This window comes from Solea solea, chromosome 4 (genome assembly GCF_958295425.1).
Source record: "Solea solea chromosome 4, fSolSol10.1, whole genome shotgun sequence".
Lineage (NCBI taxonomy): Eukaryota > Metazoa > Chordata > Actinopteri > Pleuronectiformes > Soleidae > Solea > Solea solea.
In genome coordinates, this window is record NC_081137.1 from 13531423 (window position 1) to 13556754 (window position 25332).

Genomic DNA, 25332 nt, shown 5'->3' on the forward strand with positions numbered 1-25332 from the left:
TCCCTCTGGAGTCCCTTCAAAACAGAGCAGCCATGGAATTTGTCATGTTTTGTCTCTTCGCTTTGAAACCAGATGCTAATAAGAAATGGATGAAAAGAACACTGTTAAACATTTAGAATGAAGTGTTGAATACATTTAGGGGAGAGAAAAAAGAGAGAGGGAGGGAGAGATGATAGCTGTTTCCTCATTAGGAGAAACGTATGTTTGGCATCGTAACAAACAGCAGAGTGTTATTGTTGCACAAAGAGGCCCGTTCCATAAACATTGATGATCATTTTACATTTTTAAAAAGAAATTTGAGTGCTGCAGGAGTGAGAAGAGAAAGAGGGAAAAGAAAGTGGTGAGGGGGAGAGAATCAGATGAGAGGATGAGGGGGAGTGTGAGAGAAATGATGAGAAGATGTGTGAGACAGAGAGGGAGCACTTTGTTTATCCAAAGGAAATCCTGTACTATCTCATGTTGGTGTAGCACAGCCCACATATACTTAATCTAACTGATTTATCTAATCTGAAATGAAATGAATCCCATTCATTTTATAAACAAAACGTATGATTAATATAAACGCAGATAAAAATTATAAAATATTTCACTAAATACGTTTCCATGCTGTTGTAAATTGGATACGTACAAACAGAGTATTTCTACATGTGTACTTAGTGTCATAAAATATCAAAAAAGCAATAACATCATCCTTACATTTTTGAATGAGAGGGCGGAGCTAGGGAAGAAGTGAGTGGTGGATCTTACTGAGAGTGGGGGAGGACCAGAAGGTCACTATATATATATCATTATCATAAATATGTCATTATATACAATTATTATAGCTACACCCTAAAGCATTTCCTGCCTGTAAATTACAGACTGTGCCCAAAGTGTTCAATGTAAGGAAAAGCACTTCTATATGGAAAGAGACGCCACTGCACCACTGTTTTGTAAAATATTAAATGTCGTTGTTGTAAGATTTGTGGTCAAAGTATGTTGTTTAAGTTGAATATGTTATTATCAATATACGGCATCTAGTGATACAAGTAATGTGGACCACATAACTGGAAACTGGAAGAATTATTCATTATGTTAACAAAATAATATCAAGGAAACACACGGGGGGACAGCCCATGGCCTAGTGAAATGGAACTTGTAACCTGAGGGTTGCTGGTTCAATTCCCAACAGCTCATGGGTACCTCTGAGCAAGGTACCCAATCCCCTTTGCTTCTTATTGATTGATACACTCTAAATTGATCCCTGTGTGGTGGGTCACGAAGGGCATCCGACATAAAAAAAACATCTATACACAATTTATTTCTGCTTTGGAAACAAAGCGTAAATAGACCATACTTTAATCGTGATTTGGACCATTAACTCTACAGGAAAATGTTTACTGACAATATCAATCAAGTGAGAAGTAGAATTATTATCTCATAGACCTACATAAAAGTCGCCACCTGTTGAAAATACAGGTTTCAGGTACTTCCACAATGGCTTCACTTTGCAGACCCAGAGACTCTATGTGCAGTATTTAAATGTAGCCTATGTTTAAAAAAACAGAGGAGCATGGAAATGATATTACAAAGGGTGATGTTATCATTGATATATCTGCAGAGAGAGAGCAACTTATGAATATTCCAGTTTGAACTCCATGACGATACCCAGATGATTTCAGAATCTTTTTTCCTTTTACTTTTTCTTTGAGAACTAAGATGTAAGATTTATAGATCTGGCAAATTTGTCTTGGTTTCAAATTCAGACAGTTGCTCATTTAATAGATTTGTTTTGTATAGAACGTCCATATAAAAACATGACAATGCTCATTCTAAGCCACCTCCATCCATGTGTTAGAGAGAGCATGAGAGCGGTCTGTGTTGGAGGCCGTCCTTCAGCCTCTCCACATACACTCACACCCTCAAAAAGACTCACACAGCCCAGCTTGCTCTTGCATTTATGCATGATCTGCACTACTGCTGGTCCCAAGTGCACATTTCATAATTCATGCATACTGTACTGTAGCAACTGGAAATGCTACTATATCTGCCTCCACCATTCTGCTTCATTTCATCAGTGAGTCAGACCGGTCCTAGTTACACTCAGATTGCAGCAAACTCCCTGACCTAAAAAAAAAAAAAAAAAAAAAAGACACTTATCTACAGAGCAATGTTAAGAAAAGTTAAAAGTGAAGAATAAGTACAAGTAACCATATCGCTGCTATATAAATAGAATTTAAAGTGAAGTGTGTTACTGGGTCTGGATAACAGTTGCATCAGTCTGATTAAGTATCATCCTCGTGTCAGGAGGAGCGTCTCTTGCATATTAAGGTGCCAAGAGTTTGGCCTGTTAAAAGTTGGGGTAAGAATGATGTAACTGGACAACAGTGAACTGCTGAGCTGCCTCCTCTTGTGTGATGACAGCCTATCATCACACAGTCGGACACTAATTAAGCTCAGTTTTGTAAATCACCGTGGCTTGCTGGGCGACCACCGATTAATGATGTGGGAGTTTCGCTCGTTTCGATCTGTTTATTGTGTTGACTTTAATAAGAATTTTACTATAACTGTAATGTGTGTTCACTGACCAACAAACAAGTCATGAGCATCTAATGTTGTGTTTCCATCCTGGTACAGTACGGTATGGTTTGGAGTGGTAAATCCTCTATGAAGCAGGATTCCCTGGGGGTTTTCACAGGAATGGACCGCTATCCTCCCGCACAGCAGCCATTTTGACATGTTTTGTCAGGAAAAGCACAGCTCTGTTCAATTTATGTAAGCCAGGACAGTGTGACAGTGAACCAGCATGCACCCTGAAACTAAGGAAGCTAAATGGGACCCAGCCATGGCTTAATTTACAGCTGTGACATGTCAAAATGGCTGCTATGTAATGGGCTCATAGTTAGGGACCCAGAGTGTGCAACTGTTGCTCAGTGGTAGAGCGAATCAACTTGAAAGTTGTGGGTTCAGTTCCCGGTCTACTCTACATGCTGATGTGTCCTTGACCAAGACACCAAACCCTTTGTTGCTCCTGACAGTTGTGAATGGGCAAAACTGTGAGTGGTCATCAAGATTAAACTAGAGCTGCAACTAACGATTATTTGCATAATCGATTAATCTGTCGATTATTTTCTCGATGAATCGTTTGCTCCATAAAATATCAGAAAACCTTAAAAATGTTGATCGTGTTGGTCAAACCTGGAAATGATGATGTTCTCAAATGTCTTGTTTTGTCCACAAACAAAAATGATTAACTCTTAATGATTTTTTTTTTGTTATCCAGAGCAAAGAAATGAAGAAAATACTCACATTTAAGAAGCTTAAACAATCGGAAATCTTGTTTTAATCATGAAAAAAAGCTTCAAACCGATTATCGAGTATCAAAATAGTTGTCGATTCATTTAGTAATTGATTAACAATCGATTAATCAATTAATTGTTTCCACTCTTGACTAAACAAGCACTATACAGTATAAATGTACCATAACATTAGAATGCTGCAGTTTGATATTCCTTTCCTCATCTAAAAGGTAAAGGGAACCAACTAAAATGAAGGCCACTATCCAATACCTTAATGCACATTATAATCATCTGTAATTGTTATAAAAATTATTAAATTAAGATAAAATTCTGCAGTGCTGCAGGAATTTACTGGCCCCAGACTCTGAATCTTCAGATGAGAAAAGGTTTTTATTTGTTGCCGTGGTAGAATGTTAAACCATCCTGATTTCAATCATTTCTTGTGTGTGGAAATGGCAGTTTTTTTGCATCCTACTTTCATGAACTCACATTTCCACAAAAGGAGAGAAAGCACTCTGGGAGCACAAACATCCGCCAAGGCGGTTTCCCACAGTGTCGATACAGTGAAAAGCAATTCCAAAATTCCATTGTTAAAATCCCTTCTACCGCATCCAGAAGATACACTGTTCACAGTCAGACGTAGCCAAAAACACAAGGTAATAACCACCACTACCGTCAGGGGTGTACTGTGGATCAACAGTCTATTTCAGCCGACGCTAAGGGTGGTGCAGCGTGGGCCAAGCAGCATCCACTAAAACAGCACGTTTTATACTGAATTAATGTTGAGTTGAGCACAAGTTTTAATTAAAGTCATTACTAACTGACCCACTTGGGAATGAACACAAACAAAATGTGCATCTTTCTTCATGTGGCCTTGGAGATCTCACACAAGCCTGAAATAGATTAAACTCAACTTAATTTGAGAGTTCAAACCATTTTAAATTGACTTGCAACTTAATGACTGTGTTGTACTGGTGCCTTTACTTGTGTCCTACTGTTTGTTTCAATAGCCATCTTTTCCTTCCATTCACCATTCTCTCTGTGGAGCTGAACATTAGCACAGCAGTGGCAAAGGAGGAGGAAATTGACTTTTTATTGAGGAATATTTTCAGAGCTGTTGGTTCAAGTAAACAAACTGTGTTAGTTTGTAAAAACACCTGCTGATGTTTCTCAGTAAAACTAAAATAGTACAGAGATGCCAATTACAGTAGGGGGGCGAGGAGGCGTTCACGCTCAACAAAGAGAAAAGTTTTGTGTTTTTTATATTAATGAGATCATTTGTCATTTAAAAATAATTCTGCTCTGTTTTCTGATTTAATTAGACACTTTAAAACAAGAGACGCTTTTATTCTCAACCTCGAAAGATCGATTTAATGAAAGTTTAGTTTTACGCAATCATTTTTTTTTTGTTTAGGGCTTGAGACACTCAACTTTGATTTATTTGTTTGTTTGTTTTTTTTTATATTTTTTTAATTTGTTGAACGCAAAACACTTCCTTATCACAACCTGGGGATATAATGGTTTTTATGTTGCCTAAATTACATGAGTCACTTTAAAGGTGTTAATACATGTATACATCAACATATGATTTGTGACACTCGTAAGTTACTTTTTTAATGCATTATAAAATATTTTTAATCCATTAAAGGTCTAATAAAAGCCTCACTAAAACCCTTAACACTACCTGGGCATATGCAGCTGCTTTGTTCATTTTTTATGGCACATTTGCATTTGTATTTGTTATTTTATCGTTGTATTTAATTATGTCTGAATGTGTGTTTGCTTTTTCCCACTGGGACAATAAAGTTTATCCTATCCTTTCCTATCTATTTGTCTTTGTAGTTTAATATTGTTATTTATTGTTGTCTTCTTTGGCTTTGCACGTTCCAAGCACACTTTATTCAATATTTATACTACTTGTTATTGTGTTCTTATCCATAATGTACAGTTAAACAAATAAATTCAAACATAAATGTGTCTAAAGCTGAGTTGTAAGGGCATCCCACATAAAGGCGACATGTACTGTACTTCTATCTGCATTATTCCTTTGACAGAGGAAGGAAAGGAAGTCCTCGCCTCTAATAGTACACCAGACAACTCCCCAAAGAAAAACCTAATTAGATGCTGCAAATTCCTTCTGACCCCAAAACTAAACAGGAACACTGATAATTCACGTCCCAGCCAACAGCAAGTTTTTTTTTAAAAAGGTCTGGCATACCTCGAATGCCTTAGAGCTTTTAAGTAAGATACTCCAAAGCAGAAATTTAGCGACAAGACTGAACACTGAATCTTCACGTGCACACACACACACAGGACTTGTTTATTTTCTTCTCTGAAGCTACAAAGCTCACTCTGGGATTCGACAGAGAGACCTTGTGTTTGGAAGCCTGACTGGACCCCAGGAGATTTAGGTTCTGATGTTGTGGGAGGTTTTTTGTGAAGTAACGGGGAAAAAGTGGAGCAGTAAAACTGTGCAGAGAAACTCACAGAAAAGTACAGTTGAGTCTATCAAAGTATGATTATCTTCTCCTTTCAAAAAAAAAAAAAATATTTCTTATATACACAATGTCAGCTTTAAGATACGAAGTGGGGATGGATTTACTCGTCTGCCTGCGACCCCTGCACTCTCACAAGGCTTCAAACGGCTCGCATCGAGCCAAGTGAGCCATCATTTATGGTAAAAAATGGAGAAGGGCTCCCCGTTAAATCAATATATAAACTACCCGCAGGATCCACAGTGTAGGCAGTGGAAGTGACAGGTCGCTTAACAAATGGGCGGCGGCCTCCCGGAGACTGCTGACTCAGCAATCTGGGGGAAAGAAAAAAGTCAGCGCTCCAGGACTCTTGCCCCATCTCTCCCTCTCTCCGATCAGTCAGGAGATTCGCTGTGTGTCCACCTGAAGGAACTGCTGATCAGAGGCTCTTAAATATCACCAAAGCAAAGACTGTAATTCATAAATGGGATAAACGCTCACAGTGTCAGTGCGTTGACTGCGCTCTGCTGCTGGGAATTTAGCCAATATTTGAATAAACATACAGTTTCGCTGTCTGCCGGTGGAGTATATCACATTTTTGACCATGAATGCTCCGGAGGTTTTTGCCGAGGCCCACTGCTTCGAGAATATCAAATATCAGATATAAAAAGCAGCGGGAAATGATCATACACTGCAGGTAACATCCATCCATCAACGCTGGTGAGATCATAAATCCTTCTCCTACTCATACACACTGATTTCCTCTCTATTTCGCCAAGATGGGTATGAAATGCAGATCAACATGTTCCCCTCTCCACCTCCTCTGAGGCACCTGTTCCATCCATCATGTGGACAGCTGTTCCTCTGCACTTTCAATTCCCACTCTCATATGCAGCTCCGACCTCTCGCACTGTTCCACTCGTCTACACACTCGTCTCAAAGCCGACCCATGCGCCCGACGCTCCGAAGTCCCGACATCCTGAAGGTTGTGACAAAAATCGACAGGGTTTAGATTGTCTTTGGGAGAGGACACGTCACCACCTCAGGACAGAGTGGTAGTAAGTCTGTGGACATGTTCACAGCTGTAGCTCAGGTGGTAAAGCAGCTCAGCCTTTACCACAGGGTCAGAGTCTCAACATGTCAAAGCCCTGGTTTACTTCCATGCACAGTGACACGTGGAAGTGTACCACGGGCTTCACTGTCCTTGAGCAAGATGATGACTCCCATGATGTCCCAACTGCCGACAATATTTGAAATTAGAACACACTTTCATTACTTAATAAATCTCTTAAATTGTACATGATCTTCAATAATATATCGATTTAGGATGTGCATCACTTTTGGTGATTTGTTTTGTTGTTGATGTTATTATTCTGCCTGTGTTTGGTCTTCATGAAGAGAAATGTAATGTGTGATGTACTTTATTCCTTTAGCCCTTTACAACAACCCACAGGTAACCAAAGTGCTTCACAAAATAGAATAGCATTACAGAGACACACACAGCATTAAAAACAAATTCATGAAACATAAATCAAAGCATGAAAATACCAAGAATAAAAAGTGAACTAAAATAATTAAAAGAATAAATACTGTCACCACACTACTGGGTATTAAAAGCCAATCTGAATAAATATGTTTAAGTTTGGGTTTAAAAAGGCCAAGGTCAGTTATTCCAGAGTCTGAGGGTGGCAACTGAAAAGGCTTGGTCTGACCTGGGCACATAAGCTTAAGCTGGTTGAAAAACCGAAAATCTCAGCTGTGCTTGCGAACAGTTAAAATGTATGTTGAATACAATGGGGATAGGCCATTAAGGGCTTTGAAAACAAACATTAAAAGTTTGAAATCAATTCTTAAACGCACAGGTAGCCAGTGGAGTGAATAAAGTATTGGAGTGATGTGCTCCCGTCTAGTTGAGGTTTTTTTTTTTGTTGGTTTGTTTTTAAAAGGCGAGCAGTTGCATTTTGCAGTAATTGGAGGCAGCTAAGAGAAGACTGAGTGACACCAACATAAAGGGCATTACAACAGTCCAGTCTTGAAGGTTGAGGTTGTGGTGAGATAGAAATGGCTATGCTTTAGCCAGTATGGGCAAATTGACAACATTGTCTGTTTGTTAAAACAATGATGCAACATTAACTGTAGTAGTGAAAACATGATATTACCGAAAGCAGCTCTTCTTTAGGCTGGTTAAATGCTGGATTCTGACTCATCCAGGCGACACCTTTGGAGTGCTTCACTTGTAAGAGGAACCCTAGCAGTTGACTAGCACTTTGTCATCTGGGAACCTGAAGCAGCTACTGCATCACATCATTGCAGGCCACAACGAGCCTCTGCATACTACTTTTCCTGTAGTTGCACCAAATATTAGCTGTAGAATTTGTTTGCAGTCGTCTCACTTTACTAACTCAGCGTTGCTGATAAAATAAATCCCCTCCTGTGTGCAGTGCAGGAACGATACCAGATGACAAAAGCTCAAGACTCAATCAGCTTTGCGTGAACTTAATGTAACAGACATTTGTTAAAAAAGTCAGGCACTACACAGCCGTGCAGCATTTTCAATTTATGCTCTGGCAAGTGGTTTCACTCATCTCGGTGCTGTCAGTTTATTTATTTGCAGACTGGATGGATTTGATGAAGTTGTTTATATAACTGAGATGGAAGAGCTTTAAATTTAAGTTTTTTTTCTGTCCAGTGTAAATCATGCTTTACAGTAGACGCTGCATGCGTTTGTTTTTGAATTGTGTCCATGGGCTTGCATCCATTCCACATCTTTTGGTGTCCATTTACTTAAAGGTACAGTAGGCAGTATATTTTGGCATTATTGATATTACATATGCATTGCACACATTTGTTTCAGCATAATGTAAAACAAGTTATCTTGAAGTGTAAACATAACTTCTCTTCTGGGCTCTGCTTCCAGCCTCATAACTAAATATGTAGCATCGGCAAAGAAACCTCACTGAAGTCATGAATATCGATATGTAATTGAATGATTTAACTTCTTTCTCATTAATGAAAAGAAAGCGGTACGACATCCATCAAATCAACACAGGAAGGTACGAACAAATGTAGAAACTTTATGACCTACAAAAGTCATAAAGTACAAATAACTGTCTGTCTGTTTATCTGTCTCTGGTGGCAGGACTACACAGAAACGACAATCAATTTCCATGACGTTTTCAGGAGGGTTGGGACATGACCCAAGGAAGACGCCATAGCGTGTTGGCAGAGGCTTTATTGTGTTGGTCAAGGTTTAATTTCTTATTCAATAAGCAGTGTATCTTTTGACAGAAAAACTAATCAATATAGATGTTTGTCTCTCATCACACTTATGTCAGTTTCCTAAACAAGATGTTGACCCACATCACCTCTCTTTTCAACATGGTTTTCATAGAAAAAAAATGCTAAAAGCTTTTGCTCTGCTTTATTGCTGAAGAGTAGACTCATCATGTCTGGTAACTAACACAGAAACAGTGAACCAATCAATGATTCTTTGTGGAGGATTTTCAAGTGCAAAATCTGCAAGTTTCACATGACAACAACAAAGAAGTCCACAAAACACCAAAAACAAATCTTTGGATGGTTTAAACTTCACTCAGACAATGAACACTTCACAGAGTCACAATGAGTTTAGTTCAAGGTTCTCTTTGGGCAGGGATAATTAGAGACTTGAAAACCATAAAGACACTACAAGGCACTCGCCGGCAAACTTACAATGTCAAGACAAGTTGGAAGTTTGATTGTTTTTCAGTCTACATGACCATGTCGTGACAATAAGGGCATTTTAATTGTTTAAAAGTTTCCACTTCTCACTGAATTTGCATTTAGCCATGACTGAGCGTGCACTGCTTCTGCACAGCACCATGCTATTCTGGCCACAGCCACACAAAATGCACTGCTGCTGCTGCCAAATGACTCCAAGAGTCTGCTACCTGTTGTGAAAGAAATTCTTGAGTCATCAGTGTTGAGTAAATCATATCTTTACTGCATGCATGGATTTCTGCATGGAGGAGAGACACTGTCACCAAGGACGGTCTAAAATGGTCTCTCCCCTTCCTCCAAAAAGCTTCACCACTTATACAGAAACATCAAAGTAAAACAACAACAGACACAAGAAACAACGTTTATGACCCCCTTAGATGTCACCTAATGTTTACGACGAATAACAGATGCCATTTGTTGAAACCCTAAGTTGACCCTTCCTTATCATACACTTTCCCGAGCCTCCATTCACAGCTTGACTGTTAGTTGTTGTCTTTAGAACATTACAGGACGCAAGAAGAAAACCAGTTATTTCCCACACTGTTCATCAAACACACACACATGAATTGGATGTTGCAGGAAATGCAACACTTTTGGGAGAGAACTGAAAATATCAGCTCAAGTAAAGTATAAAATCAGAACCAAAAAGTTTCATTTATCCTGCCCCAATTCATATTTAATAACCGCCCGCTCGTCTTTTTATGACATTTTTATATCGTGAGTATCAAACATTTTATTTAAGTCATTTAAAACTCAGTAGGATCAGTAGGGACCCTGCCTTCAAGGCACCAACATGAAGAGCTTTGACTGCTGCCTCTGCGTATAATTTGACAGTACGTCCACATAATAACTTTATTCAATCAAAATAATTCAAGGCTCCCTTTTTTTCCCCACTGGTGTGAATTCGATATAGCGTCTGATAACAAATGCACAACCATGAAGTAAAAACGCAAGAATATCAGCACGGACGGCGCTTTCAAAACAGGTGAACAGTTATGTGAATTATGCATGATTAGTTGGTAATTGCCTAATAAACCCAGAGCCACTCCAATGATCCTTTAAGTGCCTTCCACAGACAAGCAGAGGTGTACAAACAAAGTCTGTAAACTGCTCCCACCAGAGGCAGACAACAATGGCTGGCTCAATACGAAACAACAGATAAGTGCCAGCCAAATTATTCCTTATTATATCACTCATGCATGCATTTTATGTAAACAGTACACACACTACACTACATCACATGACCAGACACAGGTCCTACTGGTCTATTGCTGCCCTATTTGGTAGAATAATGTTATTTCAGTAACATCGAAGTCAGAAAGTAAGTAAAAACATAAAAGACATAAAGCACGTGAATGGACACAACAGCTCACCCAGAAAATGCAGGACAACAGACTCACACTGTCTCAAATGCAACAGGTGAGTCTTCTTGACAGTGAAGGAGCCCGCCTAATGTGTCATGGCAGTCCATTTCACAATTTAGGGGCAACAACTGCAAATGCTCGATCCCATCTGAGCTTCAGCTGCGATTTAAGTGCCACAATGAGCAGCTGATCAGCTGATCGTAGAGACCGCAGAGGCACGTGTGGCCGCAGCAAGTCAGAGAAGTAGGGTGGAGCAAGACCATTAAAACATTTATGCACAAATAAAAGGATTTTAAAATCTATCCTGTAACGCACTGGGGGAGGGAAGGAAGATGTGCTCACGCCTGTGTGTCCTGCGAGCGGCAGCATTCTGGACAAGCTGAAGGCGTGAAAGGGGCGCCTGGCTAACACCAACATAAAGGGCATTACAGTAGTCTGTAGTTGGGTCGTGATAAAAGCATAAACAAGTTTTTCAAAGTCCCAACTAGACAGAACGGACCTAATTTTAGCCATTTGCCTCGACTGATAAAAAGCTGTTTTTTTAGAACAGAGCTAATCTGCTTGTCAAGTTTTAACTCACAGTTTATTCTCGTCCCCAGGTTGGTGACAGTGGTTTTTACAGAAGGAGCCAAAGAGCCATGGTCAATAAGCTGGGTGTCAGAACAATATAATTTTTAAAGTTTTTTTGTCATTGAAACTCAGGAAGTTTAATGCCATCCATGCCTTAATGTCGTAAGTAACAAAGTAACATATCAGAACTTCATGGTGGGAGCAGGAGTGGTTTTCCATATGTACTTTGTGGTGGGGGGTTGTTTCCAGGCAGAGAAGACACTGTGCACTTAGCTGATTTTAACAGGTGCGTGGCTACAATCTGTTTTACCTGGTGCCGCAATCCACATTTCACTGAGCTTGCACTCCCTCTCATACACTCTACGGAGCTCCCCCAACAGTTTCAGAGTACACCACCATAAACATCTATACATCCATCTCCTACCTCCCCTGTTTTAAAAACTCACTGCTGACGCTTCCCCCTCCTTTCCCCTCTCCTGGCCATGTGCATTTGTTTTTGGAGCCCGAACACAAGCCATGGACCAATGTCCATGCCGGTCAGCACCCCGTTTTTCTGTGTTTTGAATTCTCACCATTCAAAAAAAGCCGCTCCAATGTTTACTTGTGTGTAAATGGTAAGTATTTATATAGCACTTTTCTAGTCTTGATGACCACTCAAAGCTGCTTTACACTACAGTTTTGCCATTCACCCATTCACTTATATTACTTATCTTACCCATACCCATTCGCACGCTGCCGGCACAGCCATCAGGAGCAAGTGTCTTGCCCAAGGACACATCGGCATGTACTGTAGACGAGTAAAGCCAAGAATCGAACACACAACCTTTGAATTGAAAGACAACTCCCCCCAATCCCCAAAAACTATCTGTAGCATGTGATGGAGTAAAACCCATCCATCCAAAAGCCCCATCACAGTAAAAACCCGTCCCAGTACACACTCCCTATCATTAATTTTGGCACCAGTAAGGCTGTGGCCTTGAAGTAAACATGTGCTGTATGATAATAAGTCAGCACACCACATTTCACGCAAGACTTGCTGTCAAAGGTCTGAACATCTATCTCTCTTTTCAGTCCCTGCACCTCCTCCTGCTCCGCACTGTGCCTCTTTTTTTTCTAAGGAGTATATTTATGTAACAGGAATAAGTCAAGTTCAGCAGACAACCAAATACAAAACACCACTAATTTATATTTGGCTGAGCCTGGAGGCCAAGGATATGTTTGTCTCATAAAGCAGCGCCTGTGTGCTGCTGCCGACAGCACACAGCCACCAGCGGAGAGGTGATGTGTAGCTCTGTTGCAAACCAGCCACCTGAAAAAAAACAACTCGGTGGAAGAGATGATAGTAAAAAAAAAAGAATGACTCATGACCTCTACTGCTCTCACTCTTTCCTTTGTCTCCGTTCACAGGTAAGTGAGCACAGAACAAGCGGTCAGGGTAGAGGTCTCAGAGGAGGTGAACTGGGACACGGACAGGAGCTGTAAAGCCACAACATTACGAGTGGATTTACTTTTACGATGGCAGCTGAGAGGAAACAGAGTTCAGTTTATTAGCAAAGGTGGAAAATGGATGATGGCTGCTTTGTGTTGTGCACGGGGCGGGTACAAAGGGGCGTCGATTTTTGCAAAAATCAAGATTAGACTCATTTCGCTATAACAGTGTGTGAAGTTTATGTGGGAGCAAATTATCTTATTGGGAATAAATCCACCTCCTCTTTACACCACTGTATTTTAACTTTGGCAATAATGGCGTTACTTCGAGAGCTCAATATTTCTCAGGTGGTAAAGAAAGTTGGAGAACCACTGTCATAGACAATTAGTAACTGCTGAGGGTTGGAGAGGTTTGTTTTTTTATGGAAAGAACTCAGTGAATCTCTTTTTCTTTTCTTTCACTCGCTCCCTAATGCCCCTCACCCATCCCTCCCTGCACCTCTAATTACTGCATCACAGCTGACATGGACAGCCACTGTACTTCACATCGATGTCTCTTTTGATCACACTCATTCATCACTTTTCATCTTGCAGTGTGTGTGTGTTTGTAAATGTGGTACGTGTGTGTCTCATCTCTTTGAGCCGTCTAATCATACTCATGCGTGTGTGTGTGTGTGTGTGTGTGCACACTCGCGCGTGTTGAACGCAGCTCTAAACAGAATGAGGTCGGCAGGAACAAGCAGCCAGACAAGTCCACCTTTTGTTTCTCGTGCAAACTGGGAGAAGGAGTCCCCACGGGGAGGGAAAGCAGGAGTACAGCATGTGCATTAGACCCCATAACATCATTTATAACTGTCAGACACACTTCCACACAAATGGCTTTCACCACAGTGGTTCCCCATTAGCATTAAAGCAGAGAAGCTCTAAGAGGTAGCGAGAAGGGAGAGGGGAAGCTTTGCAGCAACACCAGTCTGCATCAGTGGAGATTTCACAGCCAAACCTCCGTGAATCTGTTGAGCGTGGTGTATTTGTCGGAAAAGTGGCAGGAATTACATGCTAGGTCCCTCGGGAATTGGTGTGTGTGTGTGTCTGTGTGTGTCAGTGGACCTTGTGGCCCCTGTGGTGAAGGTCGACTCAGCGCAAAGACTCTTTTATTTCACTCAAATGTTCTTCGGGAAGATAAAGGCCAGACCCTGTCCATCACTCTGCTATTAGACAGCGCACAGAGCAGTGAATCCCTGCCTCAACGCGCTCTCCACCAGCAGCATGTCAGCATACTCAGAGTGGGAGGGCATGTCACATCAGGTTCAAGAAGAATATTCACTTAACGCACATATACTCTACTCTGCTTTGATTTTTGATGGGTTTGAAGAAAATTGGCATTGGCCATAGAAGAACCCATATCGATCAACCTCTAATAATGATGTTTTAATGGATCTACCAAGCCCTTTGTATGTGTGTGTGTGTATACTTTTTCTTTTTTCTGGCATCAACACTGTGTTTATCAGTCGTCCATGGAAACCAAAGCCTGATCCTAATGAGACCTCATTTCTGAAGAATTTGTTTAGGCCCTAGATTAAGCTCAATACAGACCAATAATCCAGTCACTGATGAGTTTTGCATGTCGCGGCTCATCATACATAACAGGAACATGATCGCCACTCACTAAGTGTGAAATATTCACAGTCATGACCTGCATAGGTCCACCAACACACAACAAACCTCAATCTCACTTCAAGCAGGCTGGAAAGTTGATTACAATCTATGGGTGCCATCACACCAGCCCTTCTTAATCGAACCCTAGTTTGTTTGCTCAAAGTTGTCCTGCATTAACCAACAGATGAGCGAGTTTTCTTGTTCACTGTTTGTCTCGTCTTCTCCTTCAGTCATTCTTAAAGCAGCGCCGCCTCAGGCGAGGAGGGGAATACGTTATTCAAAAGGTTCTTTTCACTAAAATGTAGCGTGAAAGCAAACTCGGACCGGCTGAAAGTTGCAACCTCCAATTGAACCGAGTCCCCAATCATACAGGGCCTAACAGACTATTAGGTGTGGTTCATCAGTTTATGACTTTTAATGGCAAAAGAGGACAGACTTAAAATCATAGAGGTGTTGAGTGCAGGGCCAGGCTGAACTTAATCTGTCATTTTGTAAAAAATAAAATAAGATCAACGCTTTCTTTGAACCTTACACTGAGGGGAAATAATAATAATAAATAATAATATAATTTAAATAGTAAAAACAGTTTTGATAAGCTGAAAAGAATTGTGAACAAAACCTCTGACATTCCCTGTAAACCTTTCCTTCATTGTGTCAGTTATGTCTTTAACAATGGAGGGCACAAAGACAAAAAGCTGAATGGCAGCAAGACAAAAGGATTCATCAGTGAATTTCATTAAATGAGTTATCTTCCTTCTTAAAACTAGTTCTGGCTCAGTGAGTGGTGAAATGACATTCAGAGCGTCTCACAGTGTTTATGCACCGCTAAGTCTCCCTCATATGTAGCCGTTACTTATTCAGGGTAGAACATCTCCACTAACGTCGAACAATTCATCTTCTTGGCACGTGACTATGTCAACACGGGCCAAGCGTTTTGTCTCATTTGTCAGAGGATTTCGCCAGAAGCCGATCACATCCCTCTTTTTGGTTTCCACAGCTCACAGTCGCGCCGCCTTGAGACGCTACACTTATTTGTGCACAGACAGACATACATGGGGATGAACTCAGACATCTTCTAATTACTGCCGCTGTAGCTTGGCCACCACTCGTTTTGGGCTAAAAGACGACCTTGACATTCAGTGGGCACGCGCTGTGTGAGGCTATCAAAGACGACTGCCACCAATTTTTACCATCCAAGAGTATCCAGACACACGTGTTTGTGTGTGTGTTGACTAGTTTCTACGAGGGCCAAGCTTATCCAGCGCCAGAGCTTTGAAGCAGCTGGAAGCACATAAGCCATTAACAAGTCCAAGTGAAAATGTTTCGTGGCATGTGCACCCTCACTCCTCCTCCTCCTCCTCCTCCTCCTCTTCCATCCCGACACTTTACCTAAGAGCAGCTCACAGAATACCTCCTCCACTGATGCGTCCAACCTGGCAACCACCACCACTGGAGCCTCACATGCTTTCACACTTCTCCTGACTTATATATATATATATACAGTATATATATATACACACACACACACACACACACAGTGTATACTTGTGCTCACGCGCTCACACTTATGCTCACGCGCACTACTCTCAACTGCTGCGCTTATGGAAAACTACACAAACCCACCAGAAGTAATACAAGGAATAATTTATGTGGAGAACCACAATGCAGGAGAGGCTGCAGTTTCAAAAGCTTTCCAGCTTGATGGGAGCTGGCGGCCGCCGTGCCTCCACTGATCAACTGGAAAACACTCACGGATCATGGTGCTGCGTCTCAATTTGGTTCCTACGCAGTCACAGCTGCTGACTTGAATTCAAGTGTGTTCACACTGTGCACCGAGTATGAGGACGGTGCGTTTAATACAGTCAAAAAGTTGAGTGTGAAACTTTTCGCCATTAAATTGATAGTTCAGGCTTTTTGAAGAGTGACTGTATGTGGTAATGACACATAGTCAGCACTTGAATTCCTTGTGCCACTCTTAGATATGAAGGCTCACTCACTAAGACTGCAGCCAGTTAAACAAAAGGCTCAAATAAAATCTATGTCTGCTTTGAATTAGAATGAGTTTTCTTTGCACAAACACCAATGAGTGAGGGTGAATTTGGCCTCTGTGTTTAAACCATCCTTTTTACACACCAGTGGTGAGAGCAGTGGAAAAAACTTATCTGCAACCAGACATCAGCCCTCGACTTGTCCCAGGATTAAACCGGTGACCCTCCTTTTTGTTTGAAAACACTGACTCTCCCTTTAAATCAGTGTTTCCCAATCCTGGTCCTCAGGGACCCTGCTCCAACACACCTGACTCAAATAAATGGGTCGTTATCAGGTTCTTTTGCTTGATGACAAGCTCAATCAGGTGTATTGGAGCAGGCAGTGGTGGCTGGTGATAAAAGATGTTGGGGGGTAGGAGGTTTTTATTTTAATGAAAAGAGAAAAAAAAGGCACTACACAAATCAAAAGAAAAAAACAGCTGACGCGGATCGAAGTGGTGGGTGATCGATTAAAGATCAGACGTGATGCTCTGTTGAGAGCTGTGAGAAAGAGGGAGATACAAACACACACAGGGAAAGAGAGCGATACTCCGTATCGCTCTCTTTCTCTTGTGTTGTCTCAAGCCAGTCTGATTTCCACAAAAGTTTATAAAGACATGATTGACTCAGTCGTCACGTGTCTCACCTGCTGTGGAGAACACGTGTGTTCATTCATGTTCGAGAGAATATTTTTAAACTACACTTAAATGCAGATTACACACAGTACTCACAGTGGGAGCAGGGCAACATCTTAATTCAAATGCGGATCCCTGAGGACCAGGATTAGGAAACACTGATTTAAATGGTCTGTATACTGTAAATATATATATATATATATATATATATATATATATATATATATATATATATATATATATACATACATATACACATATACATATATATATATATATATATACACACATATATATATATACACAGTATATGTACACACAGCACTTTTCTTGTCTTGAGAACGACTCAAACCTACTTTACACTACTGTTTTGCCATTCACACATTCACACCCATCCACTCACTGCAGCTCTCACACATCTTTCACACCCGCTCACAGTCATCAGAAGCAAACATGAGGTTAAGTGTCTTGTCCAAGGACACATCAGCATGTAGACCAGCAAAGCCAGGAATGAAACCCCCAACCTTCCAGTTGAAATACCATCACCACAACCTCCAGAATCAGAAAATCACATTTACTTATTTTAAAGAATAAGAGCCTCCACATTTCTTTCTTTTCCTCCTCTCGTTCACTTACACTGTTACACTGTTGGATTTTTCATAGTAAGCCAAGTGTACACGCTTCCACTCTGATGGAGACAGCAGAGCTAGTGTAGATTATGGGATGTTCTACCATGAACAACAAATGGCTGCTGAGGAATATGTTTATGTTTGTGTGTTAGGAAAATGCCATGTATGAAGCACATATTATTTCTTACCAAACAGGCTTGTTTTTTTGCGTTGACGCAGGTTGACGGAAAAAAAACCAGAAGGCATCAGCAAAATGATGTGCACATCACTGAGGAGTGGTGAAGTAATAAAGTGGCTCTGATGAAAACTTAATGGCCCCTTCACCTTTATTAATGGCTGTGGGAGCAGCACCGTGTGCTCGGGTTCTCACCACCGCGATAACACGTGTAGCACTCACTGCACAGAGAGGCAGCTCCCATCAGCCTCACACACACACACACACACACACACACACACACATCCACAGAGGAAGACCCACTAATTAACTCACTGACAACTGGCTAACCGGCAAAATGACTCCCGATTTTAGCTAAATGAGCCTTAAACAGTGTGCAACACTTAAACCCTTATAAAGGATGGGCAGCATTTTAACGTTTGAATCGAAATGAGATGAAACTCGACAGAAAAGTCAATCACATCAGGGTTAGTTCACTGCATCTGCTTTCCTTCAGAAAAAAAACAAAAAAACAAAACCCAGGCCGTTGCTTTCTCCTCACTTCACAGATACTAGTGCTACGATCACATGAGTGAGCATCCACTTATTAATACCTCCCCTTTCAAATGCTAATTCCACTTCACGCCTTCATACATAAATCATAACTCCAAAGGTGGTATAGCGGAGCAGGCTCTTTATTTTGAAGGTTTTTACAGAGGGGGTTACAAGACTGGGGGCATCCAAACACCCTGCCTCTAGTCAAGAATTAAATGATCCTACAACTTGCATGAATAATAAGTGTCCCAGATACAAGAGTTTTAACAAGGCCAATTGTTCTCAAACAAGCTTTAAGACTCTTTAACTGTTTCCCAGCCATCATGCACATTTTCCAGGGTCAAATTCACTTTGGAAGAGCATTCAAGGTCCATTTACACACATTTCCAGCACCTTACATCTGTGGTTGATGTATAGGAACATTGTAATGTATGGGCGCAAGTGGTGGAGATGTTTTCATTATTTTACTCCTCCATCTAATAAGCAATAAGTCAATGAGATATTTGTTGTCATGGAATTACAGTCAATATTTCAAGCATTCAGGATCAAACCAAACACTGCCAAACTGTAGATCAGTTAAAAAGACTTAATAATCCCGAAAACATGCGTTATTCTCCAACATTTAGCAAGGAAATTTCTAAAATCTTAATATTTATCAAAGGAATCTGGTGTATTTAGCGACAACACTGCAGAAAGCCGGCCATCATGAGCCGCATCACAGCCCCTTCCGCCATATTTTAGTTCAGTGACTGTGTCATGCAGGAAGTACTGATCTAATCTTTTTTAATGAACTGATTCTACTGATTCAGTATAATGAAAATAACTGCTTTGCTCTCGTCACTAGTTTGTGTCGACGTCACAGCATTTTCGTGCAGCCGTGGTATGACGACTACACTCACGTTGAGGAGGTGCTGAAGTTATGGAAAACAACCCAAACCGTGTAGTCGAGCCATGCCAAGCCATGCTACAACTGTATAGTGGAAAAGCACCATTAGTGTAGCTCCTCGTGGATCTATTTTGGTTCCTCAATCAACCTGACAAACTTGAGGGACTTTTTCTATTTGGATTGCAGTGCCTAAATGAAACTCTAGTCACATATCTTATGTTCAGCCATTGAACTACCAGGTCTGAAAAGTGTCAAAGACACAGCTATCTCAACCTTTCTCATGTCTGGTGAGAGCCAGTTGCACATTTGCTCACAGACTGATGAACAATCCTCAAACTGAGCTCCCCGCTGTAGCAGAGAGCAGCCTTCACAGACACTCAGTGTGTGTCTGGCATGTTTGTACTGCAGACGCGGCTCTCTGTGATACATGTTTCCCTTCCTGCAGCCAGATGAATGACTCCTTTTCTCTGCAGCATCATCATCATCCCCGCCGTGTTTTCATGAAAAGTGACTGAGGAGGTGGAGGAGGAAAGCAAGCAGAGCCACCGTAATTATCTTGCTGCCTTTTCCAGTGTGTTGTGACACATCGAGATGTTTGCAGCAGGAACACAGAGACGCAGTGTGTGATGTCAGCGAACCCTGACCTGCAGCCACGCAAACTAGTTCTGCCACAAGAAGCTCAAAAAAGGAAACAAATGAACGTAAGTGAATGGTGTACGTGGCGTAACAGCTGATGGACGAGGAGATATTGTGACATTTACGCTGGATTCACATGCTTGACAGTAGGCAGGTCTATCACTTGTTGTTGGAGGCAGTGATCAGAGGTTGGCAGAGCAGGGTCTGTCATGGCTAACTTCATACCAAGAGTTGCTAATGTTGCTGAAGTGATGGTAATGTGATGTGATGTCCACCATTTGCTCCATTGTTGGGTGCACTTTGGGAGAACAACCTGGTCAAAGAGCACCATTAGGGACAGGAGCGTAAGAACTGTGTTCCACCCAATTACGGTACTCCTGAAGCTTGTCTGTGATTGGACGGTCGCTCCACGGATGTCCTGAGGGCTACTGTACAAGTATAGATTCAGATTAATTTCTCTGCTTTTCCGGTATCCATCCATCTTCTACAACTTTATCCTCCACATTAGGCGTGCTGTGCCAATTTCAGGAACAGTTTGACTATTCTACTCCGACTAATTGTCTTTGATTAAGTAAAATATGGACCCATGAAATCTCACCAGCCACTTTATGTACACTTGTTCAACTGCAACTTGTAATCAGGAAATCACATGGCAGCAACTCTGAAGCAACGCATCCGAATGAGGAAGAAAAGTGATATTAGGTGTGGTGGTTGGTGCCAACCAGGCTGGTCTGAGTATTTTTCAGAAACTGCTCATCTACTACAATTTTTCACACACAACCATCTCTAGAGTTTACAGAGAATGGTCTAAAAAAGAGAAAATATCCAGCGACAAAGCAGTGTTGATGGCAGAGGTCAGACGAGAAAGATCAGAGTTGTTTGAGATGATGGAAAGGCAACAAAACCACATGAACAACAGACAACATGACAAACCTTCACATGCCTTAGATTGTGTTGACCTATTGTATTGTTTTTTCACTATATACAACATTTTTAATGCATTGGTATTTACTAAATCTTACAATTTCAGTGTGTTTGGTAGAATAAATAATGCATTAGATGCCTCACATTCGGCTTTTTTGCATACAATTCGTGTGGCTGGGCATTTGGACAATAATTCAATAACAATATTGTGATACAATTGTCTCAGATCTGTGCCGCAAGTGCACTCATGCTAAATTGTCATGGGAATAAAACACAACTCCTTATATGGACATCCTGGAGGTGTGTGCTTATAGGTCACATATTCAGGCTTAATCTTAATCTTAATCTTCTTATGTGTTGTTGAGTCAAAGTTATGACTCATTTTATGTTACATTTTTAGTCGTGATATAAAGTAGCGATAAATGTCCAGAAGTCACAAAATGGACAATTTTTCTTTTCTTTTTGTTCACAAATGATCCAAATTTCTCAAATTCAATCAGATTTTAAACATTTTGAGTACTTTTTGCTCAGGTGTGTTTATATGGTTAGAATAATTTTAAAAAAATGTTTCATCAGATTGCTTAGGTTGTGCTGAGAAAAAGGATATAAGACACTCTATATTGCACATTCTTATAGCCTCTGTATACTGTACATTTTAATATAGTCATGAAAATATATATATATATATATATATATATATATAAATATATATATATAAATATATATATAGATATAGAAGTTTGAAACCATATTTAACTACTTTGCTCAACTTACACGTCAGCTCTTTATTATGATAATTATAGAGATCTGACTATTTTATTATGTTAACATTTTAAGCCATAATGCCCAGCCAGCCCCAATTATATAGATGAATACAATAATTTGAATGGTTGAATCTGACAACTTTTAATGGCCACCCAGGGGCCACCATGAGCACAAACATTTGAGAACCACTGCCATCTTACCATGCTCTCAATGCTGCACATGTGTTTGTGTGTGTGAGAGGTAAAGTACCTGCCAGGAGCTGGAGGGAATCTCTGAGAATTTGCCCAGTCCTCCGAAGGTGTAGCACCGGTACATGTGATCCAGAGACTCGGAGCAGTGCCACAGCAAGCCGAAGCTCACAGAGTCCTTGTTGTTGAGGTGCTGGGGCTGCTGCTGATGGTGGAGATGGTTCCTCAGCTGGTCCTTGACAATCCAGGCAGGAGATATGAAGCTGAAACTGCAGACGGCGACCAGAGCGGAGGAGAGCAGCACCCAGAAGCAGCCCACGCAGCTGAACATGGTGGCAGCACCGTGCAGGGGCAGGAAGCCCGCAGACAGACCCAGATCGATGCCGAACCCGGCTTCTTCTTTCTTTTCCCGTCCCAGGAGCGAATGCATTTGGAGCTCACGCCTTCAAGAAGAGCGAGACTTCAACTTGAGCCCCGGAGCAGCGGCTGCAGCAGCATCAGCACTGAGCACATGAGAGTGAGGGAGTGAGTCCCCACAACATCTGGTCCGGAGAAAACAAACCACTGATGGAAAGAAAAGAAAAAAAAACATCCAAGTTTGTTTGGTTGTTTATTTGTTTGTTGTTTGTGAGCTGGAGAAGCAAGAACACGCGTCTGCCTCTCTGTCAGTCAAGACATCACCTCCCTGCCTGGGCTCAGACACACAGAGGCGCACAGAGTGTTTCACAGTTTGTCAAGCGTCAAGTTCACAAAGGCTACAATGGTGCTTCCGGCGTATTTTCAGAATAATAATTTCCGAGGAAGCGGCAGCTGAAAATGTGAAACAGCAGTGAACACACCGTAAGAGCTGTGAAAATACACAGTGAAATAAAATAGTAATAAAGTTTTCACTCACGTGAACATAGGAGTTATCTCCCTTTAACTCCTCTTTAGCCCTTTTAATTCGGACAACCTCTACTGGAGTGCTAAATGTACAACATTTCTACCCAAACGTGTAAGAAAAAACACCTTCATATAGGAATTTAGCAATAAAATGTGTAAAACAAACCAGTTTCTTGATTAATTGTGCATATCAACCAACTATAATAATTTAAAATGATATGTTTCCTTGTAAAATAGTTAACTGTGCAAATAACTCACACATAGGATGATGCTAATTAAGTAGCCTAATAATGAAGTGATGCTACTAGCATAACATTCACATTCAAATGAAACCTATAAAGACAACTCAAAACACACATAATACCAAATAAAACATATACAGACCGTGTACCCTTGTCAGCCAGTTGCTGAAATAAACCACCAAAAGTGCTTGAGACTGTTTACAGCCTTAATTGGCACTACTTTCTCTCGTTTTTCTCCTACTTCCGGTATTTTAGCCTCGCAAAATAGAAGCATCACTATTGCACAGATGACCTACCACAATAAAAGTAAGACAAAGTTTGTCATTTACATGTGTTTGTGTGTGTGTATTTATTGTATTTATCTTTTTTAGTGTTAGTAAAATTCCCAACCCCCGTTCAAACCCCTTAACATTGGTTTAATGATTTTATTTTTTATTTTTTTGCAGTAAAAGTAAAAATTTTGAGAAAGAGAAAGTCCTCAGATAAATAAGTTGTGTATGCCGTGGGCTAAGATGTGGGTTGGATGTGCTTGATGTACATTTATCCTCCTTTCATGTGGTGTGGTTATGGTATGGAGTTACAAATCCATGAGAAAAATGGGAAAATGGCTCCAAGTAGCTTCTGAAATGAAAAGAAAATCTATTTCTCTAACTTCATAATGGTACATTCCAAACCCACTGCAAGATGAAACAACCCTCTGATGCACGTCTCCATTAGTTAGTATGGTTTTATTTAATATATCCATAAGAGGTTAAATCGTCCCTTTTTTCCACTATGGAAAAATATTTTTGTATTCAGCAAATGGCAAACAAATTGAACAATGCACTACAATGCAAAAAGATACCACTAAATTCAGTTTTAAGACATAATTCTAAAATTAAAACAACTCAATCTGAATAGGAAGTCTATGTCTAACAGGATTTATTGTTGTTGTAATGTAAAATGCAACTGGATGACTGTGAGCGTTCACACGTTGATCCACTGTTTGTTTCACATTACCTTTATTGTGAAGGTGAAACAGCGGTTTCCGGTACGTTGTGCGTATTCTTGTCTTCTTAACTTGGTGCACCCAAGCGCCTGTGACCAAGCGGGCGTCAAACCAAATGCACCATGAACTCACATAAAGTACGTTATGTTCAATAAATCAACGAGAAATATATAAAAAATGTATTAATTGTTAAATTAATATATTGACATAAATTATATTTTTAATCTCAATTTAATAAGATAAAAAAAAAATGACTCAAGATGAGAATCAAATGTGTGATAACATTTAAGTCATCTATCTAACTGTTGAATAAATATTATTAACAACATCTCAGCCAATCAGAGCTCAGGACTTGAGGCTGCTCTGTAGTGAGGTGGGCGTTGCCTCAGCACGTGGATGCAGCGTGGATATGTCAAATATTTAACACAAATATCTTCATGAGCAGGGTATTATGTATAAATGCCACACTATTACTGACATTCTGTTATTTTTTTAAGAAATGCTGAGAAAGCATATCATATAATAATCAGTACTGATGGGTGACAAACAGCAGGAGGTGACCTCAAGATTTTAAAATGCTTTATAGTGGGAAAAAAACAACTGAAACTGAAACCAAGGTGACTGTATCTATATGTTTTTTATGAGAGAGTAAATCCTACTGACTCATTCTTGTGTCAGATATAACAAACTGAGTCATCAGGGTCTTCTCCTGATTTACCCTCACATAGCATTACAGTCAACATCGCCCCCTCATGGTCAGAGGTGATAATTGTCCCACACCTGCAGCTGGTGGAAACACTTCAATACTGCTAATAAAAGTTATTAAAACTGAATTTATCCTCCTTTCAAACATACATTTTCTGTATCAATAAAAGGCTGCAGTTGGCTGAAAATGCAATATGAAATAAAAACATGGACAGACAAAACATTTCATTATATATGTATTTAAATCAAACACAATTTAAATATATTATAGATTACATACACATACATGTCAGAGAACATTAGTGGTACATAGTACCAAGAGTCTTTTCTGGTTCTTTGCCACATCTTGGAAAGGCTAAACAGAAATTAAAACAAAAGGTTTTATTAATTGAACTTTGATCGCCATAAAAAGGACTCCCGTTGATATATGGGGCAAACCAGAAATGTAGAAACATTTAAGGACATGGAGTTTGAAGTTTTCCAAAACAAATGGAGCACTTCATTTCATTAGGGAGTATTTCTTCTATAATCTGAGGAGGTGCCAGAAGGTTACCGCAGGGGGGGAGTCATCGAGTCCAAGAACTGGA

General features: G+C 40.4%; 1 protein-coding gene across 2 annotated transcripts in view; it reads right to left on the reverse strand.

The window, feature by feature from the left end:
* LOC131458782 (LHFPL tetraspan subfamily member 7 protein) overlaps positions 1 to 23320 on the reverse strand; it is a 123494-nt gene extending 100174 nt beyond the window's left edge. The window contains exons 1-2 of one of the 2 annotated variants that reach the window (XM_058628042.1): positions 23195 to 23320; positions 21990 to 22492 (exon numbers count right to left, since the gene is read on the reverse strand). In XM_058628042.1, coding sequence (XP_058484025.1) covers positions 21990 to 22358 — 369 coding nt within the window. In that variant the 5' untranslated portion in view covers positions 22359 to 22492; positions 23195 to 23320. Of the gene's footprint in view, positions 1 to 21989; positions 22652 to 23194 lie in introns of those variants that run through there. The other variant, XM_058628040.1, reaches the window with a different exon arrangement.
* Positions 23321 to 25332: the final 2012 nt, after the last annotated feature.